We start from the raw sequence: 23,471 nt of genomic DNA, 5'->3' as shown, positions 1-23,471 counted from the left end.
AGTTTAATGAATTGAAAGATAGGATTGAGTCTTTTAAAGGAAGTGTACGAAATATGCTGACAATAATTGCTTAGATAGAAATCACATCTTAATGGCTTTGTTAATGATTTATAGTGAACGCTGTGTTTACGTTGACTTGGAGGAACATGTGCAGTTAGAAAGATTTCTCCCTCTGGGTTTCAGCAGAATCTTAATTTTTTTTTTTCATTTTCCTGAAATGTACTCAGTTCTAAGGCTAGCTCTCAGAAACGTTAGCAGGAATTGCAGAGCCTCTGTTGGTGATGGTTGTATTTGGGTTGGGGTAAGGGGTTTTTCTTTCAAGTTGGGCACGTAACTGATATGCTTGTAAAAATGGGATCCAACAGAAATGAGAATGGGGGAAAAGCCATTTGAAGCTTTAAGACACAGGGCTCACATACCAATAAGAAATAAGTGTTTCAAAAACATGCAAGCTTTTTGCCTCTTTAGAAAGTCTCAACTTAGGTACCATTTGGAGGGGAAGAATTAATAACCCCAAAGCTTTAATTAGTGTAAAATTTCGATAACTCTGGTGGCTTTTTTAATGGCTGCGTTGATCATTGGCAGGATGATTTTTTTGTTGGTTTGGTTGGGTTTTTTTGGACAGCCTGTATTGTTGGTTGGACTTTTGCCTATTTAGACAACCTGACTATGCTGATTTCATGTTAGGTTCAGTCTTCCACACAGCAGAGGATTAAAAAGAAAGGTTCCCCTAAGACGATTTTGCAACTGAAAGACTAGAACAGGGGACCTTATTTGCTCTTTCTCTGGTCAAGCTGTCTTCCCAGTAAAGAGTCATTGGTGCTCCTCGAGTCAGGAAGAGTTTACATAGTTGCCATAGTATAAACCGAATTCTGTTCCAACTGTGACTTGCCCTTTTATTATAGACTTGACTGGAGAGACTTCCCCGGTGTAAATGAAGTGCTTTATTTATTAACAGCCAGGCAGCAGGGGGCCAGAGCCCTCGGTGCTGGCAAACGCTGGCCGTGCACTGGTAATAAAGGCATTCTCCAGGGGCAGTGTGCTGAGTGCTAAAAGAAGGAAGCAGTAGTAAACAAGGTGTTTTACATTCAGGACAGTTTCTCTCTCATCTTGAAGTGTGTAATTGTGTTCTGGATAAATTATGGAAATAAAAAAAATTCAGAAGTTGCTCATAGGGAAATCACCCTCTTTAAAAACAAGTAAAATTTCCAAGGCAGAGCCAGTAGATCCTTGGCAACAAATCTTGAGGTTGGCTGGTTAAAAAGTACAAACTGTATGGGCTGGAGAATCTGACGTAACTGGGTTCAAACACCAGCTCGGCCACTTAGTTGAATTCCATTAGGCAGCTTATTTCAATTTCTCCGTGTCTCAGGTTCTTAATCTTTAAAGTGGAGACATTGAAAACTCCAGGAGTTTGAGAAGGAAAAGCGTGCAAAGCCACTAACACAACGCCTAGCGTCAGAGCAACATACGTTCCCTTCTCCCAGTCCCGGTGCCTGAGAATGCTATTTCTCATTTCAGCTTCTTGCTCGAAGATTTGCCCCATCACCCCGGCCTTCAGGCAGTTCTCTTGTTGGTCAAATAGATTCCAACCCAGGCTTAGTGTTCTGTGTAATGCATTTACATAGTGTTTATAACAAAATGAGGTTTCAGGAAAGAATCCATGAGTTAAGTCAACTGATGATTGAATTAATGGGGGATTTCTGAGTCCACTGCATTCCCAAGCCCACTCCAGCCCTAACCAGCTCAGCTGAAATGGTCTTTACTGATCATCAAAATAAATTTTATCTTTTTTTTTTTTTTTTTTTTTTTGCTTTAGGTAATATGCTTTTTCTTCCTTGTAATGAATGTCCTGGCAACTTCTAGAGTACTTTGGGAGACCTGCTTGCGAGAGAATGGGCCTCTCTAATGCCAGAGTTTTATTTTTAGAATTTGTGGGTCAGATAGGGAAGTTATAGGGAATACAGTTGCTGGTATAAATTAAAAGCCAGTTTGATTCCGTCTCTTAAACCTCACCCACATATACCAACTAGCAGTCAAAAATGTCTATACGTGTCAGACGTTGTTCCACCCTTAAAATAAATTACCTTGCTGATAACAGCCTTATTTAATGGCTACAGTATATTGTACCTACTTGATTTCTTTTGCCCAGAACGTGTGCTGTTTCTGCCCTGACGGTATATCTGCTAATTGAATTTTAGAAAATCGGAAGAGTTTTTTAAATGGATTATTTAAGAAAGGCACCAAAGTTACCTGTTTGTAGCCTTCTGCTACACATCAAATTGTGTTTTGTAACAACCTAATTGTCATGATATCTGTTTCAAGGGGAAATTTATCAAGTCACAGTGCACCCTTCTGTTTGGAAGAAATAGTTGCGGACGTGAGCAGAAATTATTTTTACATAAAGGCTTCAGGCGGTTAGGAGTACTGACATACATATCATATTTTCATCACTGTCATTCGCTTCCTTTGCCTCAACTAAATAGGTCATTATTATTCCATTGCAGCCATCTTATGATGCTCCAAGCATGGAGCTCTGTGTAATATAACTACTGTCCAGCTGACCCATATAATTTATTGGTGACTTTTACAGAGTGACATCCTTGGGCCACCACCATCAGTCAAGGCACTTTGATATCTTGCAACACTTATAATTTTTTAGCATTTGTATTGTAACCATGTTAACATAGCTACGTATTGTCCTTTTCTGAGACAGTGGATTTTAGGTTGGCCTTAGCAATTTCAAAAAATAATACAGTAGTGATGATGATACCACCGTGGATTTGCAGAGCCTGTTATGTGCCAGAGCACAGCAAGGGCAAACATTTGCAGATGGCAAAAGTTTTACCTGAATGATTTACTCAGTAATGACACATTAAAGGGATCTGGTCTTATATTATTTAATTATAAGTAATAAATAAGAATGTTTAGACTTTTTAAGAAACGTACAAACAAAAAATCCCTCTGGCTCTGTTTTATTACTTTCCTTGCTTTGAATACAAAACCACAGTCAACTCCTCTGCTCCTGTCTCCTTTGCAAATGTTTTATAGCCTTAATATGAATATAGACAGAATATACTAGGGTTCTGAGTAAAGACTAAAATTAGAGTGGATGGTTATTTCCACAGTAACTATTCTATTAGAGCTTAATTGAATTGCACTTGGCTTTAAGTCCCAGCATCTGCAAGATGGTAGTCAGGATCTATAAGGCCAAAGGGATTAAGGCCTTTCACTGGGTAGCCTTTCCATGTGTTCCTTTTATAAGCTGAAGATTCTTATTTGTGTTGCTAATAAACTTCCTTTCGGTAGAAGAAATCTCCTCCACAATCCGGTAGACTGGTTTGATAGTCTAACCTCCTCAAGGCAAGTCCCATTTTTCGAGACAGAATAGCATTTGAATCATGCAGTTTAATGTTTCCTTACTAGGTTGGGTTACCCTGAGGAAATGGGGTATTGTCCTTTCTGTACAGACCTCCCCGCCAGGGCCAGCAAAACCACCTTGAAAAGCTTGCTCAATTGGCAGGAATTCCCTTTCCCTTGTTTTAGTCTCAGATCTGAGAATAAACTGCTCCCCCCAGCTTGGTTCTGAATTCTGTGTTTGTCACGGTGACCCACTGAGGAAAAAATAAGCATGACTTCGTCTCCTCTGATCACTCTTCCTCTTTGATATTATTCTCTAACACTCTTCAGCCCACTAAGCTTTCACTGCTGGATCAAGCTAGGGAAGATTTACCTTTACACTTGCTACAAGCCCTGTGGGCCTCGTTCTCACACCCAGGTTACTTCCCTGGATCAGAGGTCTCAAGGTTGGGTTTGCTTTTGCTCTGCTCCTCAAGCTTCAAGAATTTTTGTTTATCTGTGCCTCTAATAATTTTTTCCTTATCCCTCTAGTTGCCTCTTTTCTAATCCTCTCCCGTAGGCTGGTCTATTTCTAGGTGGATTTGGCTTAAAGCCATCTTAGACGTCCCTTCTCACACTTCCCAACTGTGTCCTGCCAAGAAAGGATCCTTCAGCAGAAATATGAGAGCAGGTGGAAATCCTCCATTTACTCAAATTGCGTCTCTATTTATGCGGTCTCATTTTTTTTTTTTAGAATAGTACTTATCTTTGACCTTTGTTTCTTAATGTGACAGGTTTTTTTTAGAGAGTGAATAAGCCACCCCGAGTTGATATATAATTACATAGAGAGCTCCTTGAGAGCAGGGACCGTGAGCTTTCATTCTTGTATCCACACTACTGGCAACACGTACAGTTGCTTAGTTGGGATTTGACATCTAGAGAAGTGATGGTGGTGATGATGATAGCAGCTACGATTTATTCAGTTTTACGGAAGATAGCCACAGTGCTAAATGCTTTACACTGATTATCTTTCTTTTTTTTTCTTTAAATTTGTTTATTTATGTATTTATTTTTGGCTGCGTTGGGTCTTGGTTGCTGCGCGCGAGCTTTCTCTAGTTGTGAGCGGGGGCTGCTCTTCGCTGTGGAGCACGGGCTCTAGAGCGCAGGCTCAGTAGTTGTGGCGCACGGGCTTAGTTGCTCTGCAGCATGTGGGATCTTTCCAGATCAGGGTTCGAACTCGTGTCCCCTTCATTGGCAGGTGGATTCTTAACCACTGTGCCACCAGGGAAGTCCCTGATTATCTTTCCTAATCCTCCCAACAGCTCTGTGAGATAGCTTTTAATTACTATCCCCACTTTACAGATGAGACATTGTCTCAGGGACTTTAAATAGTTTGCCTAAAATCTTACAGCTAAAAAGCAATGTCTCTTGTCCCCTCCCTGATTGACCATTGTACCTATTGCCTATATTATACTTTTTGTTCTGTAAGTGGGAATTAGGGATCAGTTTTCACCAACATTGCAGCTTCTTAGAGGCTAGGACAGTATCTTATACTACTAAATCCCCTGCTATGCCTGGTGCGGAATTGGACATTCAACAATTATTTCATCTTTTGCTTTTGAAGTCTCCTCTCCTCCTACCTGTGCTGTGGATCGTTTAGGACATTTATGAGGGGCCCTGGCTACTGTCACTTATCCTAGAAGTAACAAAGTAGAGCAGATCTGGAGATAATCCAGATATCAGTGGATCTGAAAGCCTAGACTTTTTGACATGTTCTGTAAGAGATTTTCTAAATGGCTGGAAGGGGGTAGTCTGTAGAAGGGGCGTGGTTCAGGACTGCCTGGAGCAGTCCTGAAACTACATGAAGATGTAGTTTCTGAGAACAGAGTAATAAAGTGAACTGTAAGGCTTCCCATGATTTTACTGAGTTTCCAAAGGGTCATAGTCAGGTCCCCACCCCTACGCAATAAATAACGGAACTGCCTATACTTTGGGAATCTTGACATCCACTAACAAGGTGAGATTGTTTACTGAGCCCTCCCACCTACTTCTATTAAGTGACCCCTTGAGTTTTCTGTGAGGTGACCAAATAGCTCAAGGGCATTTGAGCTGAGGTTCAGTACAGTCATTGCTTGGTATCCATGGGGGATTGGTTCCAGGACCCCCACGGACACCAAAAACCTCAGGATCCTCAAGTCCTTTCTATAAAAGGTATACTTTAGGGCTTCCCTGGTGGCACAGTGGTTGAGAGTCCGCCTGCCGATGCAGGGGACACGGGTTTGTGCCCCGGTCCGGGAAGATCCCACATGCCGTGGAGCGGCTGGGCCCGTGAGCCACAGCCGCTGAGCCTGCGCGTCCGGAGCCTGTGCTCCGCAACGGGAGAGGCCACAACAGTGAGAGGCCCGCGTACCCCCCAAAAAAAAAAGAAATGTATACTTTAAGTCATCTCTAGGTTACTTATAATACCCAATACAATGTAAATGTTATGTAAATAGTGGTAAAAACAATGTAAGCACTATGTAAATAGTTGCTGTCATGCAAATTCAAGTTTTGCTTTGGGGAACATTCTGGAATTTTTTTTTTTTTTTTAGTATTTTCGATCTGTGGATGCCGAACCCGCAGATGAGGAAGGCTGATGTATACATGTTTCCCCTACTCCGTTTGTGGGAGCTGCTGTTCCTCATGACAGCCAATACTCTTACCTTTCCATACGTCTCCAGCGTACTACTTGGCTAGTAAAAACACTGGAGGCTGGAGCATGGACATCACAACTTCTGACAGCACGTTGATTCCAGGCTTAGTTGTATTTTGCCCCTAGATCTAGCTCAGCTTAATAGACTCGTTTTGTGGACTATTGGAGAGAGGTGTGTGAGCCTTACCAAATGTGGCTCCTCCTGTCTATTTTCTTTTTTGGCCGCGCAGCTTGTGGGATGTTAGTTCCCCGACCAGGGCGTGAACCCGCTCCCTTGGCAGTGAAAGCTCGGAGTCCTAACCACTGGACCTTCAGGGAATTCCCATCGTGTCTATTTTCTAATTCACTTCTTGTTTCTTTCTAATTCACTTCTTGTTTCTCATTTTAATTGATCCTATTAACCAAATTTTAATTGATGGAATTTTTTTCTCCTTTTTGTAAAGGTGATGGACAGAATTTGTTTACGAAAGATGTGACAGTGATCGAGGGAGAAGTTGCAACCATCAGCTGCCAGGTCAACAAGAGTGACGACTCTGTTATCCAACTACTGAATCCCAACAGACAGACCATTTATTTCAGGGACTTCCGGCGTAAGTTTCCATCTCTATAGCGTTAGATGGCAACTTTTCTTCCTACACGTTGTCTTGATAAAGAGATTGCCAAGGCCTCCTTTTTTTTCTTTTTTTCTTTTTTTCTTTTTTTTAATTTAATGTTAGATGCTTAAAGTTTAATCAGTTCTTCAGAGGAAAGAAGAGACATGCAATCATAATCTTCCTACTTAATAGAAACCTTGAATGGTCCTTTTTTAAAAGTAAGGCAGTCTTCCTTTGCAATAGGAATTGATTGTAGTAATTCAAGGTGAATTGCCGTTGAGTCCCAAATACTTAGCTGACACAAACAACTCAAATAGGGTAAAGCAAGGAAAATATAGCATTCTCAAAGGTAATCTGTTTGGTTTGAAGACTGAAGTTTCCTAGGCAATCTGTACCTATAAAGACAAAACCAAATCTCCTGTCATCATAGCCTGTGGTAGATGGAGGTGCCCATGTGCTGAAATCCTTCCAAATATAAGATCACAAAAGCCAGTAATCGAAACTTAATTGTATATCATAGCAATGGTTCAAATGGGTGTCAGGGTTTGGCAAGAGCAAGAATCAGGTCTTTCGAAAAATTGCGATTTGAGAGCATTGGTGCCTAACCAAAGTAGGTGTCAGGCATGTCGCCTCCTGCCCACTTGTCCCCATTCTCCCCAACACCTCAGAACATTCATGACCTGTGGAAAGAGTTATGAACATAAGGAACATTAAGAGGACTGTGGAGGGTAAAAGGAGAGAAGCCAGCTTCTCATTGTTAGAATGAATTTTTGTCATTAGTATATACTGATCTAGCCTTTGCCAAATTAATATAAGGATTTTAAAAGTGAATATTAGACATCAATAAAAAGCCCGCATACATTACTTTTGGGATGACTCTGACTTCCTACTTTATGCCTAATCAGTTTCATCCCTGTGGAGCTGAATGCAGTTAGAAAATGGGGTAAGGTCTTAAGGCCCCTGAAGGCCCCAGGCCATGGACTTTTGGCAGTGCCACCTCAAACCACATGAAACACAAAGATGCATCAGAGTTAAATTGGATTGTTTTGCTATAAAGTTTTTTTTTAATGATTTTCATTTTGCTTTTGCAATTACTAATAATGCTTTTTTAAAATTTTCTCTCATAATATTAGAACCTCTATTTCTTTTAAGGCCTCAGATTTTTAGAGACAATTTAAAAGCCTGTAGGTTCTACTCCCTGAAATTTCAGTGCCAAAGGGGGCTCATTGCCTGCCCTTTCCTCCTGTTCTCATTCTGCCTGTCTCCGATAGACGATCCGAAACAATTTATGAATAAGTGCTCAAAACTGACAGCAAGGGATATGCATGTGTACACAGACACACACACCCATGTGTGTGAGTTTCCTTTTTGGGCAGGGATATATATATATGTGTCTACAAACAGTTATTGCAGAAGCCCTAACTAGGAACTCAAGAAGCACAAAGAAGTACCCACCAGGTGCAGAAAGACTTAATCCGTGTGTCTGCTCTGTAGCTGCCTTTCTAGTCACCTGCCTTTTGCCTCCCCTCGGGAAGGCAAATAGACTGTCGTCTTTCCCACAACACTAACTCTGTGTTTTGTTTTCCAGCTTTGAAGGACAGCAGGTTCCAGCTGCTGAATTTTTCAAGCAGTGAACTCAAAGTGTCGTTGACAAATGTCTCAATTTCTGACGAAGGAAGATATTTTTGCCAGCTCTACACTGACCCCCCTCAGGAAAGTTACACCACGATCACAGTCCTGGGTAAGCAATGCACCAGGGCTTGTCCTGGGAAACGAGGGGGTGGTACTTACTGCCAGATGGCTTCCAGCAGCTAGGAGAAGGTTAACGGTAAATTTTACTGTTTTAGGAAGACTCAGCGCCCATCTTGCTGAATTTTAAAAATAGTCTATTTTACCAAACACTCTAAGGAATGGCAATCAGCAGGCTCTCTAGATTTCCCCTGCTCTTGGGTTTCAACCCTCAAGCTTCAGAAGCAAAGATCAAGAGAATTTAGAGCCCTCAAATGAATCACTCGCCACATGTAATGTCGTTGCTTCTACCTCCCAGGACTTTTTTTCCCCCCCTTCTGTGCAGTAGAGGGGGAAACAGGCTACCACATCTGCACCCTGTGGCAGAGCTCTGATATGAAATCCACTTAATGATTTTTCCTTCTGAGTTACATCTCGTTTAATATTGTTGATCTCCTTTTCTTCAGCTTGACTTATTGCCTCATTTATTGCTCCCACTCAAGATTATGCTGTAAAAATCATACCCCATGAACACATACTTTGCCACAAATTGCAACCATTAGATGTAAAAGAATGAAGAGCTTCTAGGGAGAGAAGGCTGATAATAAGCGAGCACCGTGGATCGGCTGCTGAGTACACCTCTACCTCTAGCGGGTTAAGTGTCTTCACGAATGATGGCTAGCTTGCGACTTTCAGCAGAATCCCGGTAGCCAGGTTTCCATGTGTGTGTTTTGATAGAGTCAGCAGATACTCCTGCGGTGAAGGTGGTCTGAACTAGTCACCTTTTAGACAAACATATACTACAGTGCCTAACACCAGCCAATTTGGATTTTTGAAACTGAGTTTTCAAGGACCTACACTATAGCATGAGGCAAGATCTCTGATTTATACCTTCGGAAAGATGATGAATCAAAGCCTATCTGAGGCGGCAGACTGCAGCTTTTCAGTGTAACGATATGAAGATTAAAGGGGAAAGATAAATATGAAGGCTGTTTTTGCTTAGTGTGTGTGAACATATATGTATTCATGGGTGTATGTATTGATCTGCTGCCTCATTACTTTATTTAAACACAGCTGTAATAGGGAACATTTTTTTAATTCATTAAACTAAAAACATATCCCTAATGCTGACATATATGTTATTGATAAGAGGAACACTGATTTTAGACAGTCAGGTTTCATGTCTGGCCATGTTGCTTCTGCTGTGGTCTATGTTTGGTGATGTGTACGTGTTTATCTCTAATTGCGCCTTTGATCCCTATTAGATCTGCAGAAATAGTAAGTGTGGAAGGTTTGGCTAGGATGAACGTTTTGGAATTTGGCAGGTGTACTGAAAGTTTTCTGGAGAGGTCTTTGAAACACTGTTTGCTTGTTGGAGTAAGTCATCAGCTGCATAAACTTCAAATAGGCCATCTTCCCATTGACCCACCATTGTTTATGGTGTGTCCACAAAAGTGACGGCAATTAGATGGAATATACTTAACGGCATTTTGCATTTTCAGAATGTTTCGCTGCATATACCTTTAAGTATGGATGTCTTTATTTCAAAGAAAGAGATGATAATAATAGAGGTTAGTCGTCTTGCCCAGCTTACAAAGCACATGGTGAGAATCAAGAATCTTAGACTTCGAAGCAGACCTTACTCTTCTGCCTCAGAACCTCTGGGTCTTCTAGTCTAGGTTGTTTTCAACAAAATCCTGAAGGCTGCTGTTTCAAGATTTTCTCCCTGAAGGTGCACATCTTTTGTTTGCAGGAGTGTATCTGGTCTTTGACAAGCAGTTACTGCCTGTCAGTTTTCAGTGTTTGGTACATTTGTTCTCAGACTCGCTAGACTGGGCCAGTTGGACGGAATACACCCAGCACTAGGCTTTTGAGAAGCATTATGCCTGTAATCCTTTTGGAGGTCTGATTATTCTAGAAATAATAGGTTCCTTGCTTGTATTGTATAGAAACATTAACTTAAATATACTTGAAAGTAATGCTGGTAAATTCTCTTTTTGCAGATATTATGCATTCATTTAATATTCCTTCCACTGAATTTATTCTAGGATTCCTTGACGGAGTCAAATTATTGTTATCGGCACTTGAGTCTTTCATATTCCAAAATCTGACAGTTTCCACTGATAGTCATATATTCAAAGCTTCCTCCTAAGGTTTAGAGTTTTCAGGTATCATAATGAATGAAGAATGATCTATCAGCATCATCTTCGTTTCTATCTGTGGTTCTCTGAAAAGGACCCCATATGTACTTACACAGCTGTCAAACTTCCTGATCGGATGAAGATGCTCATTTTAGTGCATGCATCTTTATTAGTTGTTTGAAGCATTCAGCAAAAATTTCAGCATAATTATAAGACATAGAGATGGGTATTTGTTAGATACTATTCTGTTTATTATCTTATCCATGTAAAAACCGAAAACTCCCCTGTGATATTTTGCATGCCTTTGGATGCCTTTTAGGATATTCATTCACTTCTCCCACTTGTGATGAGTTTGTTTCTTTCTCCAGATCCTACTACTGTTCATGAAAGGAGATGAGTGAGAGAGAGAATATGCTGCTTTAACATTAGTATAGTTACTGATAATAGTAGCTAATATTATTACAGTCCTGTCCTTCTAAGATTAGTGTTCACTCAAGATTCCAGGAGCAGGAGAACCTAATTATTTTAAAGGGTCTTAGAGTGAGATTCCACATACCGACCAGCTTTAAGTCTCCTCTTTTGTTGTAATTAACGTGACTCATCATGATATTGCTGATTTTTTTAATGTTGTAGGCGTAATGTTTATAATTAGCACTCTTATAGATGTGAAGTTAGCTAAGAAGAACGTCAACATTTCTTTGCTATTTTCTAGTATTTCCCTCTACGTGACTTTTATTCAAGTTTCCATCTCTAGGCATCTCCTTAGATATATCTTTGGTTGTTTTCATTAATGGCTGCAGGCAGTTTTCACTAAATATGTCTGTTTAGTGGACCATGTATAAGTGTATTCTCTGGTTAGTAGCAGTTCTAGTTCATTTTTTTCTTATAAATGGATTTTGATACCTTACTAACTGCTTTCGTATTTGAGTAGACATTATGAAGTTAAAGGGAAAAACGGGAGAATGAATAGACCAAAATAAACTTTAAGATTTTCTTGTCCTACCCCCCCTTTTTTCAGAAAGATAGACTTAAATCACTCCATCTATATTTTCTAAAGCTTTCTTGCTTTCAAAAAAAATCTGAGAGAAGTTAACTTTATAACTGATATCAGTGAACCATTATGACTCACATTTTATTTTATATTTGTAAACCAAACAGCTCCTACTACATTTGACTCTTTCTTCTTCTAAACTTCGTAAAGATCAGTAATACTGGTCACAGTCTTGAGAAAACTGTTTATGGACTTGGAAAAAGTCATTCAGCCATTTCTCAGGATGTTCTTCTCCACAATAAACAAGTCCTTTATTTTTCTACACTGGTCATATTTTCCACCACTTTTGAAGTTTTCCACATGTCTACCTTGGCTGTCAAGTTACAGGTGATGTCAGCTCTCCAGGAGGAGCTAGCATTAGTACAGGAATCACTGGGAAGGATTAGGGAAGTGTAGATTATATCTGCTGCAGTAGAGGAGGTATTAACATGGATAAAACCAAGCAACAGGTAATCTAGATAAGGACCTATTTGCTGCCATTCACACTCTCAACACCCAAACAAAATCTAAGAGACATTGGTAAATTTTCCTCTGGCCTAATTTATACGTACCACTTGCCATTTCCTTACCTTTTTTTTTTTTTTTTTTTTTTTGCGGTACGCGGACCTCTCACTGTTGTGGCCTCTCCCATTGTGGAGCACAGGCTCCGGACGCGCAGGCTCACTGGCCATGGCTCACAGGCCTAGCCACTCCGCGGCATGTAGGGTCCTTCCGGACCGGGGTACGAACCCGTGTCTGCCACATCAACAGGCGGACTCTCAACCACTGTGCCACCAGGGAAGCCCCACCATTTCCTTACTTTGAAATAGCAGACATTATTGATAATGTGAAAAGAGCACGCCATCATCCTTATGACCTTCTCCATCTGATGGAGAGAATTAAGTACTTCCTCTACTAAGAAGTACCACTGAAGGTGAATTGCTAGTGGAGGTTAGAAGAAGCCTGTGAGGAGGAGAGAGAGCTCTCCAGTATCTTCAGACTCAACACGAGAAAGGAGAGGATAAAGGAAAGATACTCAGGAACACACAGAAAACTAATATCTGACAAAGACTATGTTTGAACCTTAATGCCGTCAAGACCTGACAATTGATATTTGCTGGAACCTTTTAACAGCTCCTGGATCTATTCCCATCAGGAAGATTCCCAGGTTACCACAGAATGACCATCAAAGTGTTTCTCCCAAAGTTATCCATGCATACTGAAATCTGCTCTATCCCATCCTGTAGTATTTTCCAAGGAAGAGAGCCTTGTGTATTACACATTACCTTTAGCTATTTGCCCTCTTTTTCTCATCTGAAGAGAACCCTTCTGTGAGTATCCCGTCTCAATTTAAGTTTGCTTAAATTGAGTAGTATCCCATCAATTACATTACTCAATTACATTTTTCTCATTGAAAATCATTGCACATGTCAATATCAGAAATTATTTTCATCACTCCATTTTTATTTCTGCCTGGACCTTGAAAAGAATTAATACTGTTTGACTTTCAGCCCTACATTTGTTGGGAGGACATTCCTAGCTCTTTTACTCCTTAGTTATTCCCTTTTTATCTAAGCCTCTTCTTCTGTTCCCCATAGCTCACCAAGATCTTATTTTCTTTAGGCTTGGACAGTCTTTTCCTCTGACATTTGCTCTAACAAAAGCATTTTTTTCAATATTCCTATTATACGGCACACAGAATTTAGTAGTATTTGTTGGGCGTAAACATCTAGTCTCTCTGTGTACCCCATATCAGCTATCTAGGTACGTGTAATGAAAATCTTTAACCTACCTGATTGTCATCTAGGAAGGATAAACTGCGTTGAGGAAATAGCTAGCCAAATCATCCCATTTACTTTTATACCTGCCTTTCTGTCTCTTAAAATGTTGGCAGATGTGCAACTCCAAATTGGATGTTAGACTATCTCTCTTTATGCTTATTTTTTCTTAAAATGTAAACTAGGGTAGTTCTTTGCCATATTTAACTACTCATTGGGGCCACATCACTTTAGCAACACGTCCAGTTGAGCAACTGTGTTAGCTTCCTGTGATACAGGGAACAAAGAAGAGACGTGATTTTGCTCCAATAGTTACACTCCCCCTACCAACTATCTTGCTGAGAAACATACACAATAAATCATTTTCCTTTTCCTTTTCCATAATTCTCTATAGAAATTTTCAACTGCTTCAATTCAGTGTAAAAGTCTTCCTGTGGGTAGAATTTTCACATTGGACTAGAACAGTTGGAAATCTCAAATACATGGTTTAATCCCATAATTTATTGAAGCAGTATCAGAGATTTATTATTCAACTTGATCATCAGGATGGCATGTTTATACATATTCAATTTCTTGTTTCTCTTCTGAGTTGAGAAACTTATTAATCATAAGTCTTAGAACCATCTTTGCTTATTCATGGTGGTCAGGACATATATTTTTAGATTCAGTCTGCTGAATTCAGTATTCTTATTGATTTTTATTTCAAGAAGCTCAGTCTTGACATAAGGTTGCACTTATATGGTTTCATTGTCAACTCAGTTTCCGAAAAGATAACATGCTTTCTTTATCAACCACCGTCATTACTCTTTATTTGATATTCAGCATTTTAGCCCCCAAATATTTTATTCTAATCATTTTATTACATATATGTTTAATATGCTTAGACAAGAGTGGTTTTAATTCTGAGGTGGAAATCTAACCTACACTCAATCGTCTTTTCCACCTTTGGTTTCTAAAATTTGCAGCTTTAGATTTCAGAAAATCTAGAAATAGAAAATCATTACAAATTAACTGGCGTTTCCTACATTACTACATCTTCATAGCTAAAGGATCTTATTACTACGCCATCCATCAGAGGTCAAGATCATCTTCTAGATCTCTATAAATACTTTGAATTGAATGGAAGTGGCTCTGAGGCACAGTTTTTCTGTGTATGTTTATGGGGAGTGATTCTTTTACGGGACTCCATGTTTTTGATCTTTGCTGGTTGACTTTGGAATCTTTCATATGAAGATTGAAATCCAAGGGTTGAGTTTAAGGACAAATATTCCTCTCAGAGACTTCCAGGTAAGGAGGATAATGTCAATAGTGTTTACTCCTCTTGCTTTTATATCTGCTTTCTGGTCAATTTTCTAATGACCGATTGATAGCAAATCTAGTATCTATATTTTTATAACTTGGTCACTGATAACTTAGGAGTGGAAGACTGGTCATTTTATCAGATAACTTTAGGACGAATTCTGAAGTAAGGGATTTTACGTAACTCGCTTTATTTGGTAATGACTTTGTCTTTCTTCTGTTTCCTCCAGTGGCAGTTTGTTTTAAATTCCCATCAGGAATGTCTATTGTTATCTCCTTTTTTTGAGAGCAATGGTCCTAGTTTCTAATGAATAGAAGAATATGCCCAGAAATAGATTCTGTGTTTAAAAAGCACACATGTTTAATTTGTAGTCCCACCACGTAATCTGATGATCGATATCCAGAAAGACACTGCGGTGGAAGGTGAGGAGATTGAAGTCAACTGCACTGCCATGGCCAGCAAACCAGCCACGACCATCAGGTGGTTCAAAGGGAACAAGGAGCTCAAAGGTAAGATGCGAACTGCCTGGTACTGAGGAAGCCAGTCCACACTCGATCCCAGCAGGAGTATATCTTTGTGGACGTTAAAGACAAATGCAAAACACACCCCTGAACAAAAATGCTCATTTATATTGGGCTGACCAAAAAGTCCGTTCTGTTATAAGCAAAAATGAAAGACACATTTTTCATTTTCACCAAGAACTTTATCAAACAATGTATTTCTTAACCGATCTTTTTGGCCAACCTAACATATGGTTTGCAATCAGTTAGTAAGTGTGTCTGAGCCCAAAGCATAACGGCATTTTACTGTTCTAATTCATATCCTCATTCTGTCGTTTGAGGGTTCATGGTGATATGTGCTGCTAGGTGTTTACTCAGAGGCTCAGAGAGAACCAGACCTGTAAACTAGAACTCGCTAGACCAGTTAGAATCACTGAGGTATCCCCTGAGCTCAGGCTGGCCATGTCTGTACCCTTAGTTCTCCTTGCTTTTACCCTGTGACCCAGGGTGGGTCAGGACCCCAGATTCTTGTGTTACACCTTGAAAAAAAAAGTATAGCAGTCTTGGCCATGGTGAATACCAAGTCATTCTAACATCTCTTGGACTATTGGTTGTTTTGACAATGGGCTTTCCTGCAAGGGTGCTTGTGCTAAGCAGCTGAGAATCTATCTTCATAGCGAACTTGCAGGCACCACCCTTCTTGAGAAATCTGTGATTCAGTTGCCCATGTCAGCAGCCTATTCTTCTGCAACGTTTCTGACTTTGTGCTGGCAGCACAGGCAACTTTTTTAACCCTGCTCCTATTGTCTCTCCCTCAGTACCGGGCCATCCAGATTTGATTCCTGGATCCTCGGACATCTGCCCTCTTAGCCGCTGCATCGGCTGAAGGATACAGCCTAGCCCCTATTTTTGACTCTCTTTTTGCCAGTTATCCTAAGTTCCTCATGCATGTCTGCATTCCGATTCCTTTCTTTGCAAAAGGTTGCCTTGCAAGTAGTACCCAGGACAGAGGACTCAGGGCCTGAACTCCTCTGATCATTTGACAGAAATGCTTGCTGTGTGCCTCAATTTCCTCTAAAATGGGGATATTAATATTTACATACCTTGTGTGATTCTTATGAAGATGAAATGAGTGAATATTTGTAAAGCATGGGGCTAGTGTCTGGGCCAAGGTAAGTGCTCTGTATGTGCTTGTTAAATAAATAAATAGTTCCAGGAAGAAAAGAAAGTCCTTTTAGAAAGAGGATATAAAAATCTATATCTAGAAACAGAAAAATCTATATATAATGGCTTAAGTTTCAAAAAGCTTGCTCTGTTTTAATCTCCTATTTCCTAGGTATGGCTTTGGAAGGAAGGAATTTCTCATTTCCCCTCTGCTTTTCTGTCTAAGTGAATTGAGCCATTAAATGTGTACCAATAAGTACAAAACATTAAAAGAAAGTTAATGGTGCGTCATGTCCCAGGGAGTGCTGAGTTCAGGAAAGAGGCCTCCTTGGCCTATTCATCCCATCCGGAAGCCTCCTCCCCCCCTTTTCTGGGTGTTCTAGGACGTGGCTCCCTTCTGGCCTGAAGCCTATATCTTACTTTGCTCTACCCACTGCCACTGCATTTTTTTGTGTTCTTCCAAAAGTCTCAGAGTTTAAACATTTCAATTACAATTTCATTTAATTGTCGTTGCTTTCCCTGTTAATTGCTGATGGGCGTGGGCAAAGGGGGTTGTTTATATCTTTACTCCTGATTGAAATTACTTAAGGGATTTGGATGACGTCCTGGAATTTTTAAACCGCATTACAGCCTAGTAGATGTGTTAAGTTCAGATGGTTGTAGGGGGAAAAAGCACTTCTCTTTTCTTCCTCTCTAGGGCCTGAGCAGTCAAATGTCAAAATGGGTCAACTTTCAGCTGCTTTTTTGTGGGAAAATTTAAGACAGAAGAAACATATATTTAAATAAAAATAGTAAATAGTATGTAGAGTTGATTATCTTAAATACTATCCTGCAAGGCTGAAAAGTAGGAAATTATCCTTCTATCAGTTATCTACCCCCAGATTACCCTTATCTGGAGTGACTTCCATTATGTTTATTAAAATAGTAACGTTGGGGCAGAGGGAGGGAGGGGAGGATATTTAAGAAAAGAGTGAGACTCACTCAGCTCTGGTTTCTTGGTATGTCCCCCCAGGCAAATCGGAGGTGGAGGAGTGGTCAGACATGTACACCGTGACTAGTCAGCTGATGCTGAAGGTGCACAAGGAGGATGACGGGGTCCCGGTGATCTGTCAGGTGGAGCACCCTGCCGTCACTGGAAACTTGCAGACCCAGCGGTATCTAGAAGTACAGTGTGAGTACCTGTCTTAGTCCTTTCTGGCTGCTGTGCGAACTACTACAGGCTGGTGGCTTATGAACAACAGATATCTACTGCTCACGGTTCTGGAGGCTGGGAAGTCCAAGGTCAGGGTACCAGCATGGTCAAGTTCCAGTGAGGTCCCTCTTCCTGCTTCATGGCTGGCGCCTTCTCACGGTGTCCTTACATGGTGGAAGGGGCTAGAGAGCTCTTTGCAGCCTCTTTTATAAGGGCACTAATCCCAGTCATGAGGGTTTCACGAACCTCCTGACCTAATCACCTTCCAAAGGCCCCACCTCCTAACGCCATCACATTGGGGATCAGCATTTCAACGTATAAGTTTTTGCGGGGGGGGGGGGACACAAACACTCAAACCATAGCATTACCCAAGTATTTTATCCTGAGGGTATAGAGTAGCAGTTCTTTAAAAACACTTCAGAAGCCACTTATTGAATACATATGTTTTTATATAGTTTAGGTGGAATTTTCATCTTGTTGTCTTGGTAGAAAAATAATCAAAGGATTATTCTACTGAAACACTGCCATATTATAGAGTGCCAATGAGGATTTTGAAAATACTACATTTAACCCAAATGTAAAACTTGAAAATGATTCCATCTGCTCTAGTGCATGACTTAATTAATTAAATTTAGTGAATATTGACTGTAATCATTTCTATGCCAACTTCAAAATCTAGGGTAATTCCAGCCGCCCCCCGCCCCCAGCTTTATTAACCCCATCATAAGTGCTGAATTTTTTTATAGAAGGGATTTTATTCCCACTGAACATCAGCATCTTGTTTTAGATTGCAAGTTCTCTTCTATTTTAGCTTAAATTATAGCGATGAGTTTAAAAGTGGAACTCTTTGGGATGAGTGCCGCGGTCTTGATGGCTTCATCAGTAAAAGCTGGATCGTGGTGAGTGAGGTTTCTTCTCACTGTGCCCTATGGACTAAAGATGCTCTCCTCATCTTCTCCTCTGGGCTCTCCTACTTGTCGAAAAAATGTCTGTTTTCTGCACAAAATTATCCTTGCACCAAAGTTGTGGCTGAGTAGCCAGCTTCTCACTTTTTATCAAAAGACTTCTGTAACTTGGCCTCTGCAAAATTCCAGGTGGCCTTTGGGTGTGCCTAGTGAAAATGTTACTAGAGTTTGTTTGGATGTCAATGATTGGGCATCAGATAAAGGAAAAGCATTACTCTCTATGAATTATTCTATTAATTTTCTAGGGCTGCCATAGCAGATTACCACAAATTTAATGGCTTAATAAACAACAGACATTTATTCTCTCACAGTTCTAGGGGACAGAAGTCTGAAATCAAGGTGTCGGCAGGGCCAAATTCCCTCCAAAGGCCCTAGGGAGAGGATCCTTCCTTGCCTTTTCTGGCTTCTGGTGGCTCCAGGTGTTCCTTGGCTTGTGGCCACATCACTCCACTCTCTGTCTCCATCTTGACCTGGCCTTCTTCTCTTCTCTGTGTGTCTCTTATAAGGACACTTGTCATTGGACTTAGGGCCCACCCGGGTAACCCAGAATGGTCTCAATTCAATATCCTTAACTTAATTACATCTGCAAAGAATCTTTTTCCAAATAAGGCCACAGTCACAGGTTCCAGAGGTTAGGAATTAGGTATGTATTTGGTGGTGGCAGGGGTGGGCACCATGAATCCCCCTATGATTTGTATCACCTGCTTAGGTTGCCTGAGCAAAACAGGGGATGGAGAAAGTTATAAAAAGTTGCTTCTACAAAGCCATCCCATTCCACTTCGTGAGCTTGGCTCAATTGAACATTACGTAATGCCAGTTTTTCTTGTTAATTCATTTCATCTACTTCATTATGTAGCTTCATTATGGGCATCATGCTTATAATTTTCATATCACTAAAACTATTGTGGTGTAATGTCCCTATAATGGGAAAACAGAAAAGATCAGATATTATCTAAATTGGCAGATAGTAGATTTCTTGTGACTTTGTTAATATGTAATTCATTTAAGCAAACTTAATATCCATTAACTTTCCTTGTAGGGGCCCATTAGCTTTAATAATACATTAGCTCCTTTGTGAGACCTGAGTAGCTGTTCACCCAGTTCCCACCCCTAAACTCTTAGTTTCCCAGAGTATCTTCTAAATAGAATATAGCCCCACCCACCTACAAAATTACACTCATTCCCAAATGCAAAATATTTCAAGCACTACACCTCCTACCCCTTGGAAGACTTGCCAATGATCTTTATAAAGCCTTTTCTTTTGAAGATTCAAGTGAGATTTGTCCTTCTAAGAAAAGGAATAAAGCTGTGTATCTGAATCCATGTGACTTCAGTCTTACAAAGTACTGCTGGCCCTTAACTGCAGGAAGGTGACTTTAATGCCTTCCCCAAATTGGAGACACATCCCTGGGTCATTTTTAACTTTAACATGTCACCTTTTTATGGGAGACTCTGTTCTTTTACCCAGCATAAGCCACACAAACATTTTATCCTTTGATATTCCATTTCTTGGAATGTATATAGGAAAAATGTCTTTTTGCATAAAAGAAGGTTAAGGATTACAAAGCAATGTGTTAATCTGAATGGAGTTTAGAGTCCCATCTGGCATCTTAATATGATGCTTCATGCTCAAGAAAGTCACCTGACAGGTCACTACCCTCCCTCTCTAGAGCACTACTGAAAAATTTGTGGAGTCAGCCAGGAATTCCTTACGTAGCATCTTCAGACACATTGGAATTCTCTACTTCATCACCTACCAGCTTTACTCTTCTTGAACACCAGCAGCTATGGACAACAAAAAGCCTCGTGCCTCAGGTGCTCAAGGCACTCAGTCTTTGGGCACTAGAACTTTCTCAGACCTTGGCCAGTGGTGTTGGGGGTTCAGCTCCATTCCCCCCATAGGAGGCCCCTCTCTGCAGACAAGCCACACCATGTCTCTCTCTTTTTTTTTTTTTTTTGAAGTATAGTTGATTTACAGTGTTGTGCCAGTCTCTGCTGTCCAGCAGAGTGACTCAGTTATACACATACATACATTCTTGATGGCCATGTAAAAAGAAGAGATACTTGAATGCCTGAGATTCAGTAGCCAGTGTGCATGGATGGTGAATTATTTTGGATACTCTTTGAGGAGTAACATTAGACCATTATTTTTTAATTGGCCCAAACTCTGGACTCAGCAGTTCTTAAACTTTTGGGGATCGTTGACCCCTTTAAAATCCTTTGACAGCTATAGAGCTGGAAATGATGACATTCACCACATTTTACTTCCAGTATAAGGGGTGTATTTACAGTTTTCCTAATTTTAGGTATTCAAGGGCCACATTCACAAGTTTTACCAAATCCACGGGTCATCTGTGTTCGTATCATATTTAGAATTTTTAAGTCATTTTATTGCTTTAACCTAACCAAGACCTGTGTAAAAACGCCTGTAAAATTATGAGTTTTATTTGCTATGTATATTCTATCTAGTGAACTTTAAGATAAATATACAACTATTATTTTTTAATGTCCTTTCCTTTGCCACCTAAAAAGATTTCTTATACTATCAGTGATAAACATTAGTTTATCACCAGGACATCCTGAGCTGGTCCATGGACCTCAGATTAAGAATTACTCTACTCTGGGGAAATGAGACTACCTTCGAGGCAAATCTAACCTGATAGGATTGGTGTTAAGTATACTCAGTTCAACCTTGGCCCATTTTGCTACATGAAGATTTTTGGAAACCTCTCTCTACCTCATCTAAGATGGATGGATATTAATCAGGATAAGAACAGAGTAAAATGACAGATAATGGATTTGAATGCTGTATAAATTATGTCCTTTTAGAAAATACTATTTTTTAAAAAGGAAATGAAAACCTACATTGTATGCCACTAAATATCTTACTTTAAAAATGACAGGAGCAAGGAGGAGGGATAAAATGAAGGGAAGGGTTGCACACTCCCCTTGACACGGAGAGCCACCATATTGTCTAGAAGACAAGGCTTGAGCTCCAACTTGGAATCCCTTTTGTCGTGTGGGTTTAAGTCCTAATTAATTGAACACAGAATTTTGCAGTGTTTGTTTGTTAAGCCACTTGTATATGGTACCAGGAGAAATTGTGGTGCCCAATTATGTGAAAAATCAGCCAGATGTGTATGCTGTCATGCTTTAAATAATCCTTAAGTTTTTGGTGAGTACAGATATTAATTGTGTAGTATGCATTGAAGTGATTAACGTCCATGTAATTTATCATCTGGAAATTTCTGAACATAAACAAGTGAGTTGTTTTGTTCAGCAAGGTGTTGACCTCTCAGAATTAGTGAATTAAAGTCGCCCCTCCCTTCTTTTTATTAAAAATATGAAAGGCACCACAATCAGCCAAGTGTTCGGTTATTTGATTTTCCGGGGCATTAGCTGCTCTTGTTTGTGGCATTTCCCTGTTGGGTGCTCGTTTGCAAGCTCATTAATAAGGTTTTCTCATAGGACCGTTGCTGGGAAGGAAGAACATACAGTAGGGCTCTTAGTTTTCTAGCTTTCATTCTAAGACTCAGCAAGGATACGGCAGCACGCAGTTAAATGTTTAAAACAGAAAGTAATTGTGCTCGCGAGCTGGAATTCAAAGCTCTCTTTCCTTAGATGTTAGGCAGAGAACAGTTTTGCTTTTTAATGTTCTGAGCTATATGACCCTAAACTCTTTCTGTGCAGTTTTTTCTTTCCAATGTCTGTGTATATAGCGTTGCTCAAATTTACAACAGGGTTGATTATAGCAGAATGTGGTAGAATTGTAGCACGGTTAGTGGAGCTTCAGATCTGAGCGAACGTACTCTTGTCAAATAAAAGCCTGTTTAAAGGAGAACAGTTCACTGTCTGCACGTTAAAAGAAAACTGTCTAAATAGCATCAAGGTGGAAACACATAGCGACATAAGCTGGGAATTCAAAGAAAAGGTGTGACCCTCAGTATGGAATTCAGATTGCTGTGCAAGGGGGGAAGCCTTACTCTGGACCGAGGTGTATCCGAAGCTCTGGAATTACTGCTGTGTGTCTTTTGCTTTCCCCCATCGTAGCCTTGCTCTTTAAAATGTTTTGCAAAAATCCTCATCTAGTGAGGGTTTTGTGTGTGTGTGCATATCTGAAAAAAAAATTTAAGAGATATGTTTTGAAAGGGAGAATGAAACCAAAGACTCAAAAAATGGATGTTTGAACGCCTTCCCTGCTTGGATTATCATCTGCCAGTTAATTGTGTTCGTGGACATCATTTTCCAAATGAGTTTTATCGACTCAGTGTAGCCAGATATTTTGTAAATCCATATTCCTGTTCATTGAGGGTCCACAGAAGGCTAGATTTTTCTTCTTTCATTCCCTCAATTGGGGGAAAATTGGGCATTGAGGGAGATGATCAAAACCTGTTCCTTGTGCCAAAATAAATGTTTCTCTGGTATCGATAGTGTCCTGCAGTGAAGGAGGGAGAAAAAACCTGGAAATGGGAAAATCTTTCCTGTTTGGAGTGGAGGATAAGACACAGTTTACCACGGCAGCTCCCACATCCCATCCTCTCCCCCATCAATTCTATTCCCAGGTTATATTCTTCAAAGCGTAATAGCTGGAGTTTTCATATTTGGCCTGTTTCTCTCTGATCTCCGGTCTCTCTCTCTCTCTCTCTTTTTTTTTTTTTTTTTGCGGTACTTGGGCTTCTCACTGCTGTGGCCTCTCCCACTGCGGAGCACAGGCTCTGGACGCGCAGGCTCAGCGGCCATGGCTCACGGGCCCAGCCGCTCCACGGCATGTGGGATCTTCCTGGACCGGGGCACGAACCCGGGTCCCTTGCATCGGCAGGGGGACTCTCAACCACTGCGCCACCAGGGAAGCCCCTCCGGTCTCTTTTTTTTTAACAGAATATGCTCTTCCTCCCACTCTCCCTTTCTTTTATTTTTTTAAAGCAATGAATTGAGTTCCAGGGAAGTTATTTCAGTATTTATTATTCCTCCTGAAAAATAATCAAGGCATGGAGACCCCCCTGATTCAAACTAATGTTTTAACCTATCATTTTTTGTGTTAACACACAG

The 23,471-nt window shown here is 40.4% G+C and overlaps 1 protein-coding gene across 12 annotated transcripts in view; it reads left to right on the top strand.

Annotated features, from left to right (window-relative positions):
- Positions 1–23,471, top strand: part of CADM1 (cell adhesion molecule 1) — a 341,221-nt gene that overhangs the window by 257,274 nt on the left and 60,476 nt on the right. For all 12 annotated transcript variants that reach the window (XM_060304077.1, XM_060304075.1, XM_060304081.2 and 9 more), the window contains exons 2-5: positions 6,475–6,621; positions 8,213–8,365; positions 14,973–15,110; positions 17,278–17,436. In XM_060304077.1, the coding sequence (XP_060160060.1) occupies positions 6,475–6,621; positions 8,213–8,365; positions 14,973–15,110; positions 17,278–17,436 (597 nt within the window). The remainder of the gene's footprint in view (positions 1–6,474; positions 6,622–8,212; positions 8,366–14,972; positions 15,111–17,277; positions 17,437–23,471) is intronic.

This window comes from Globicephala melas, chromosome 8 (genome assembly GCF_963455315.2).
Source record: "Globicephala melas chromosome 8, mGloMel1.2, whole genome shotgun sequence".
Taxonomy (NCBI): domain Eukaryota; kingdom Metazoa; phylum Chordata; class Mammalia; order Artiodactyla; family Delphinidae; genus Globicephala; species Globicephala melas.
This window is presented reverse-complemented; position numbering and strand designations above follow the sequence as displayed.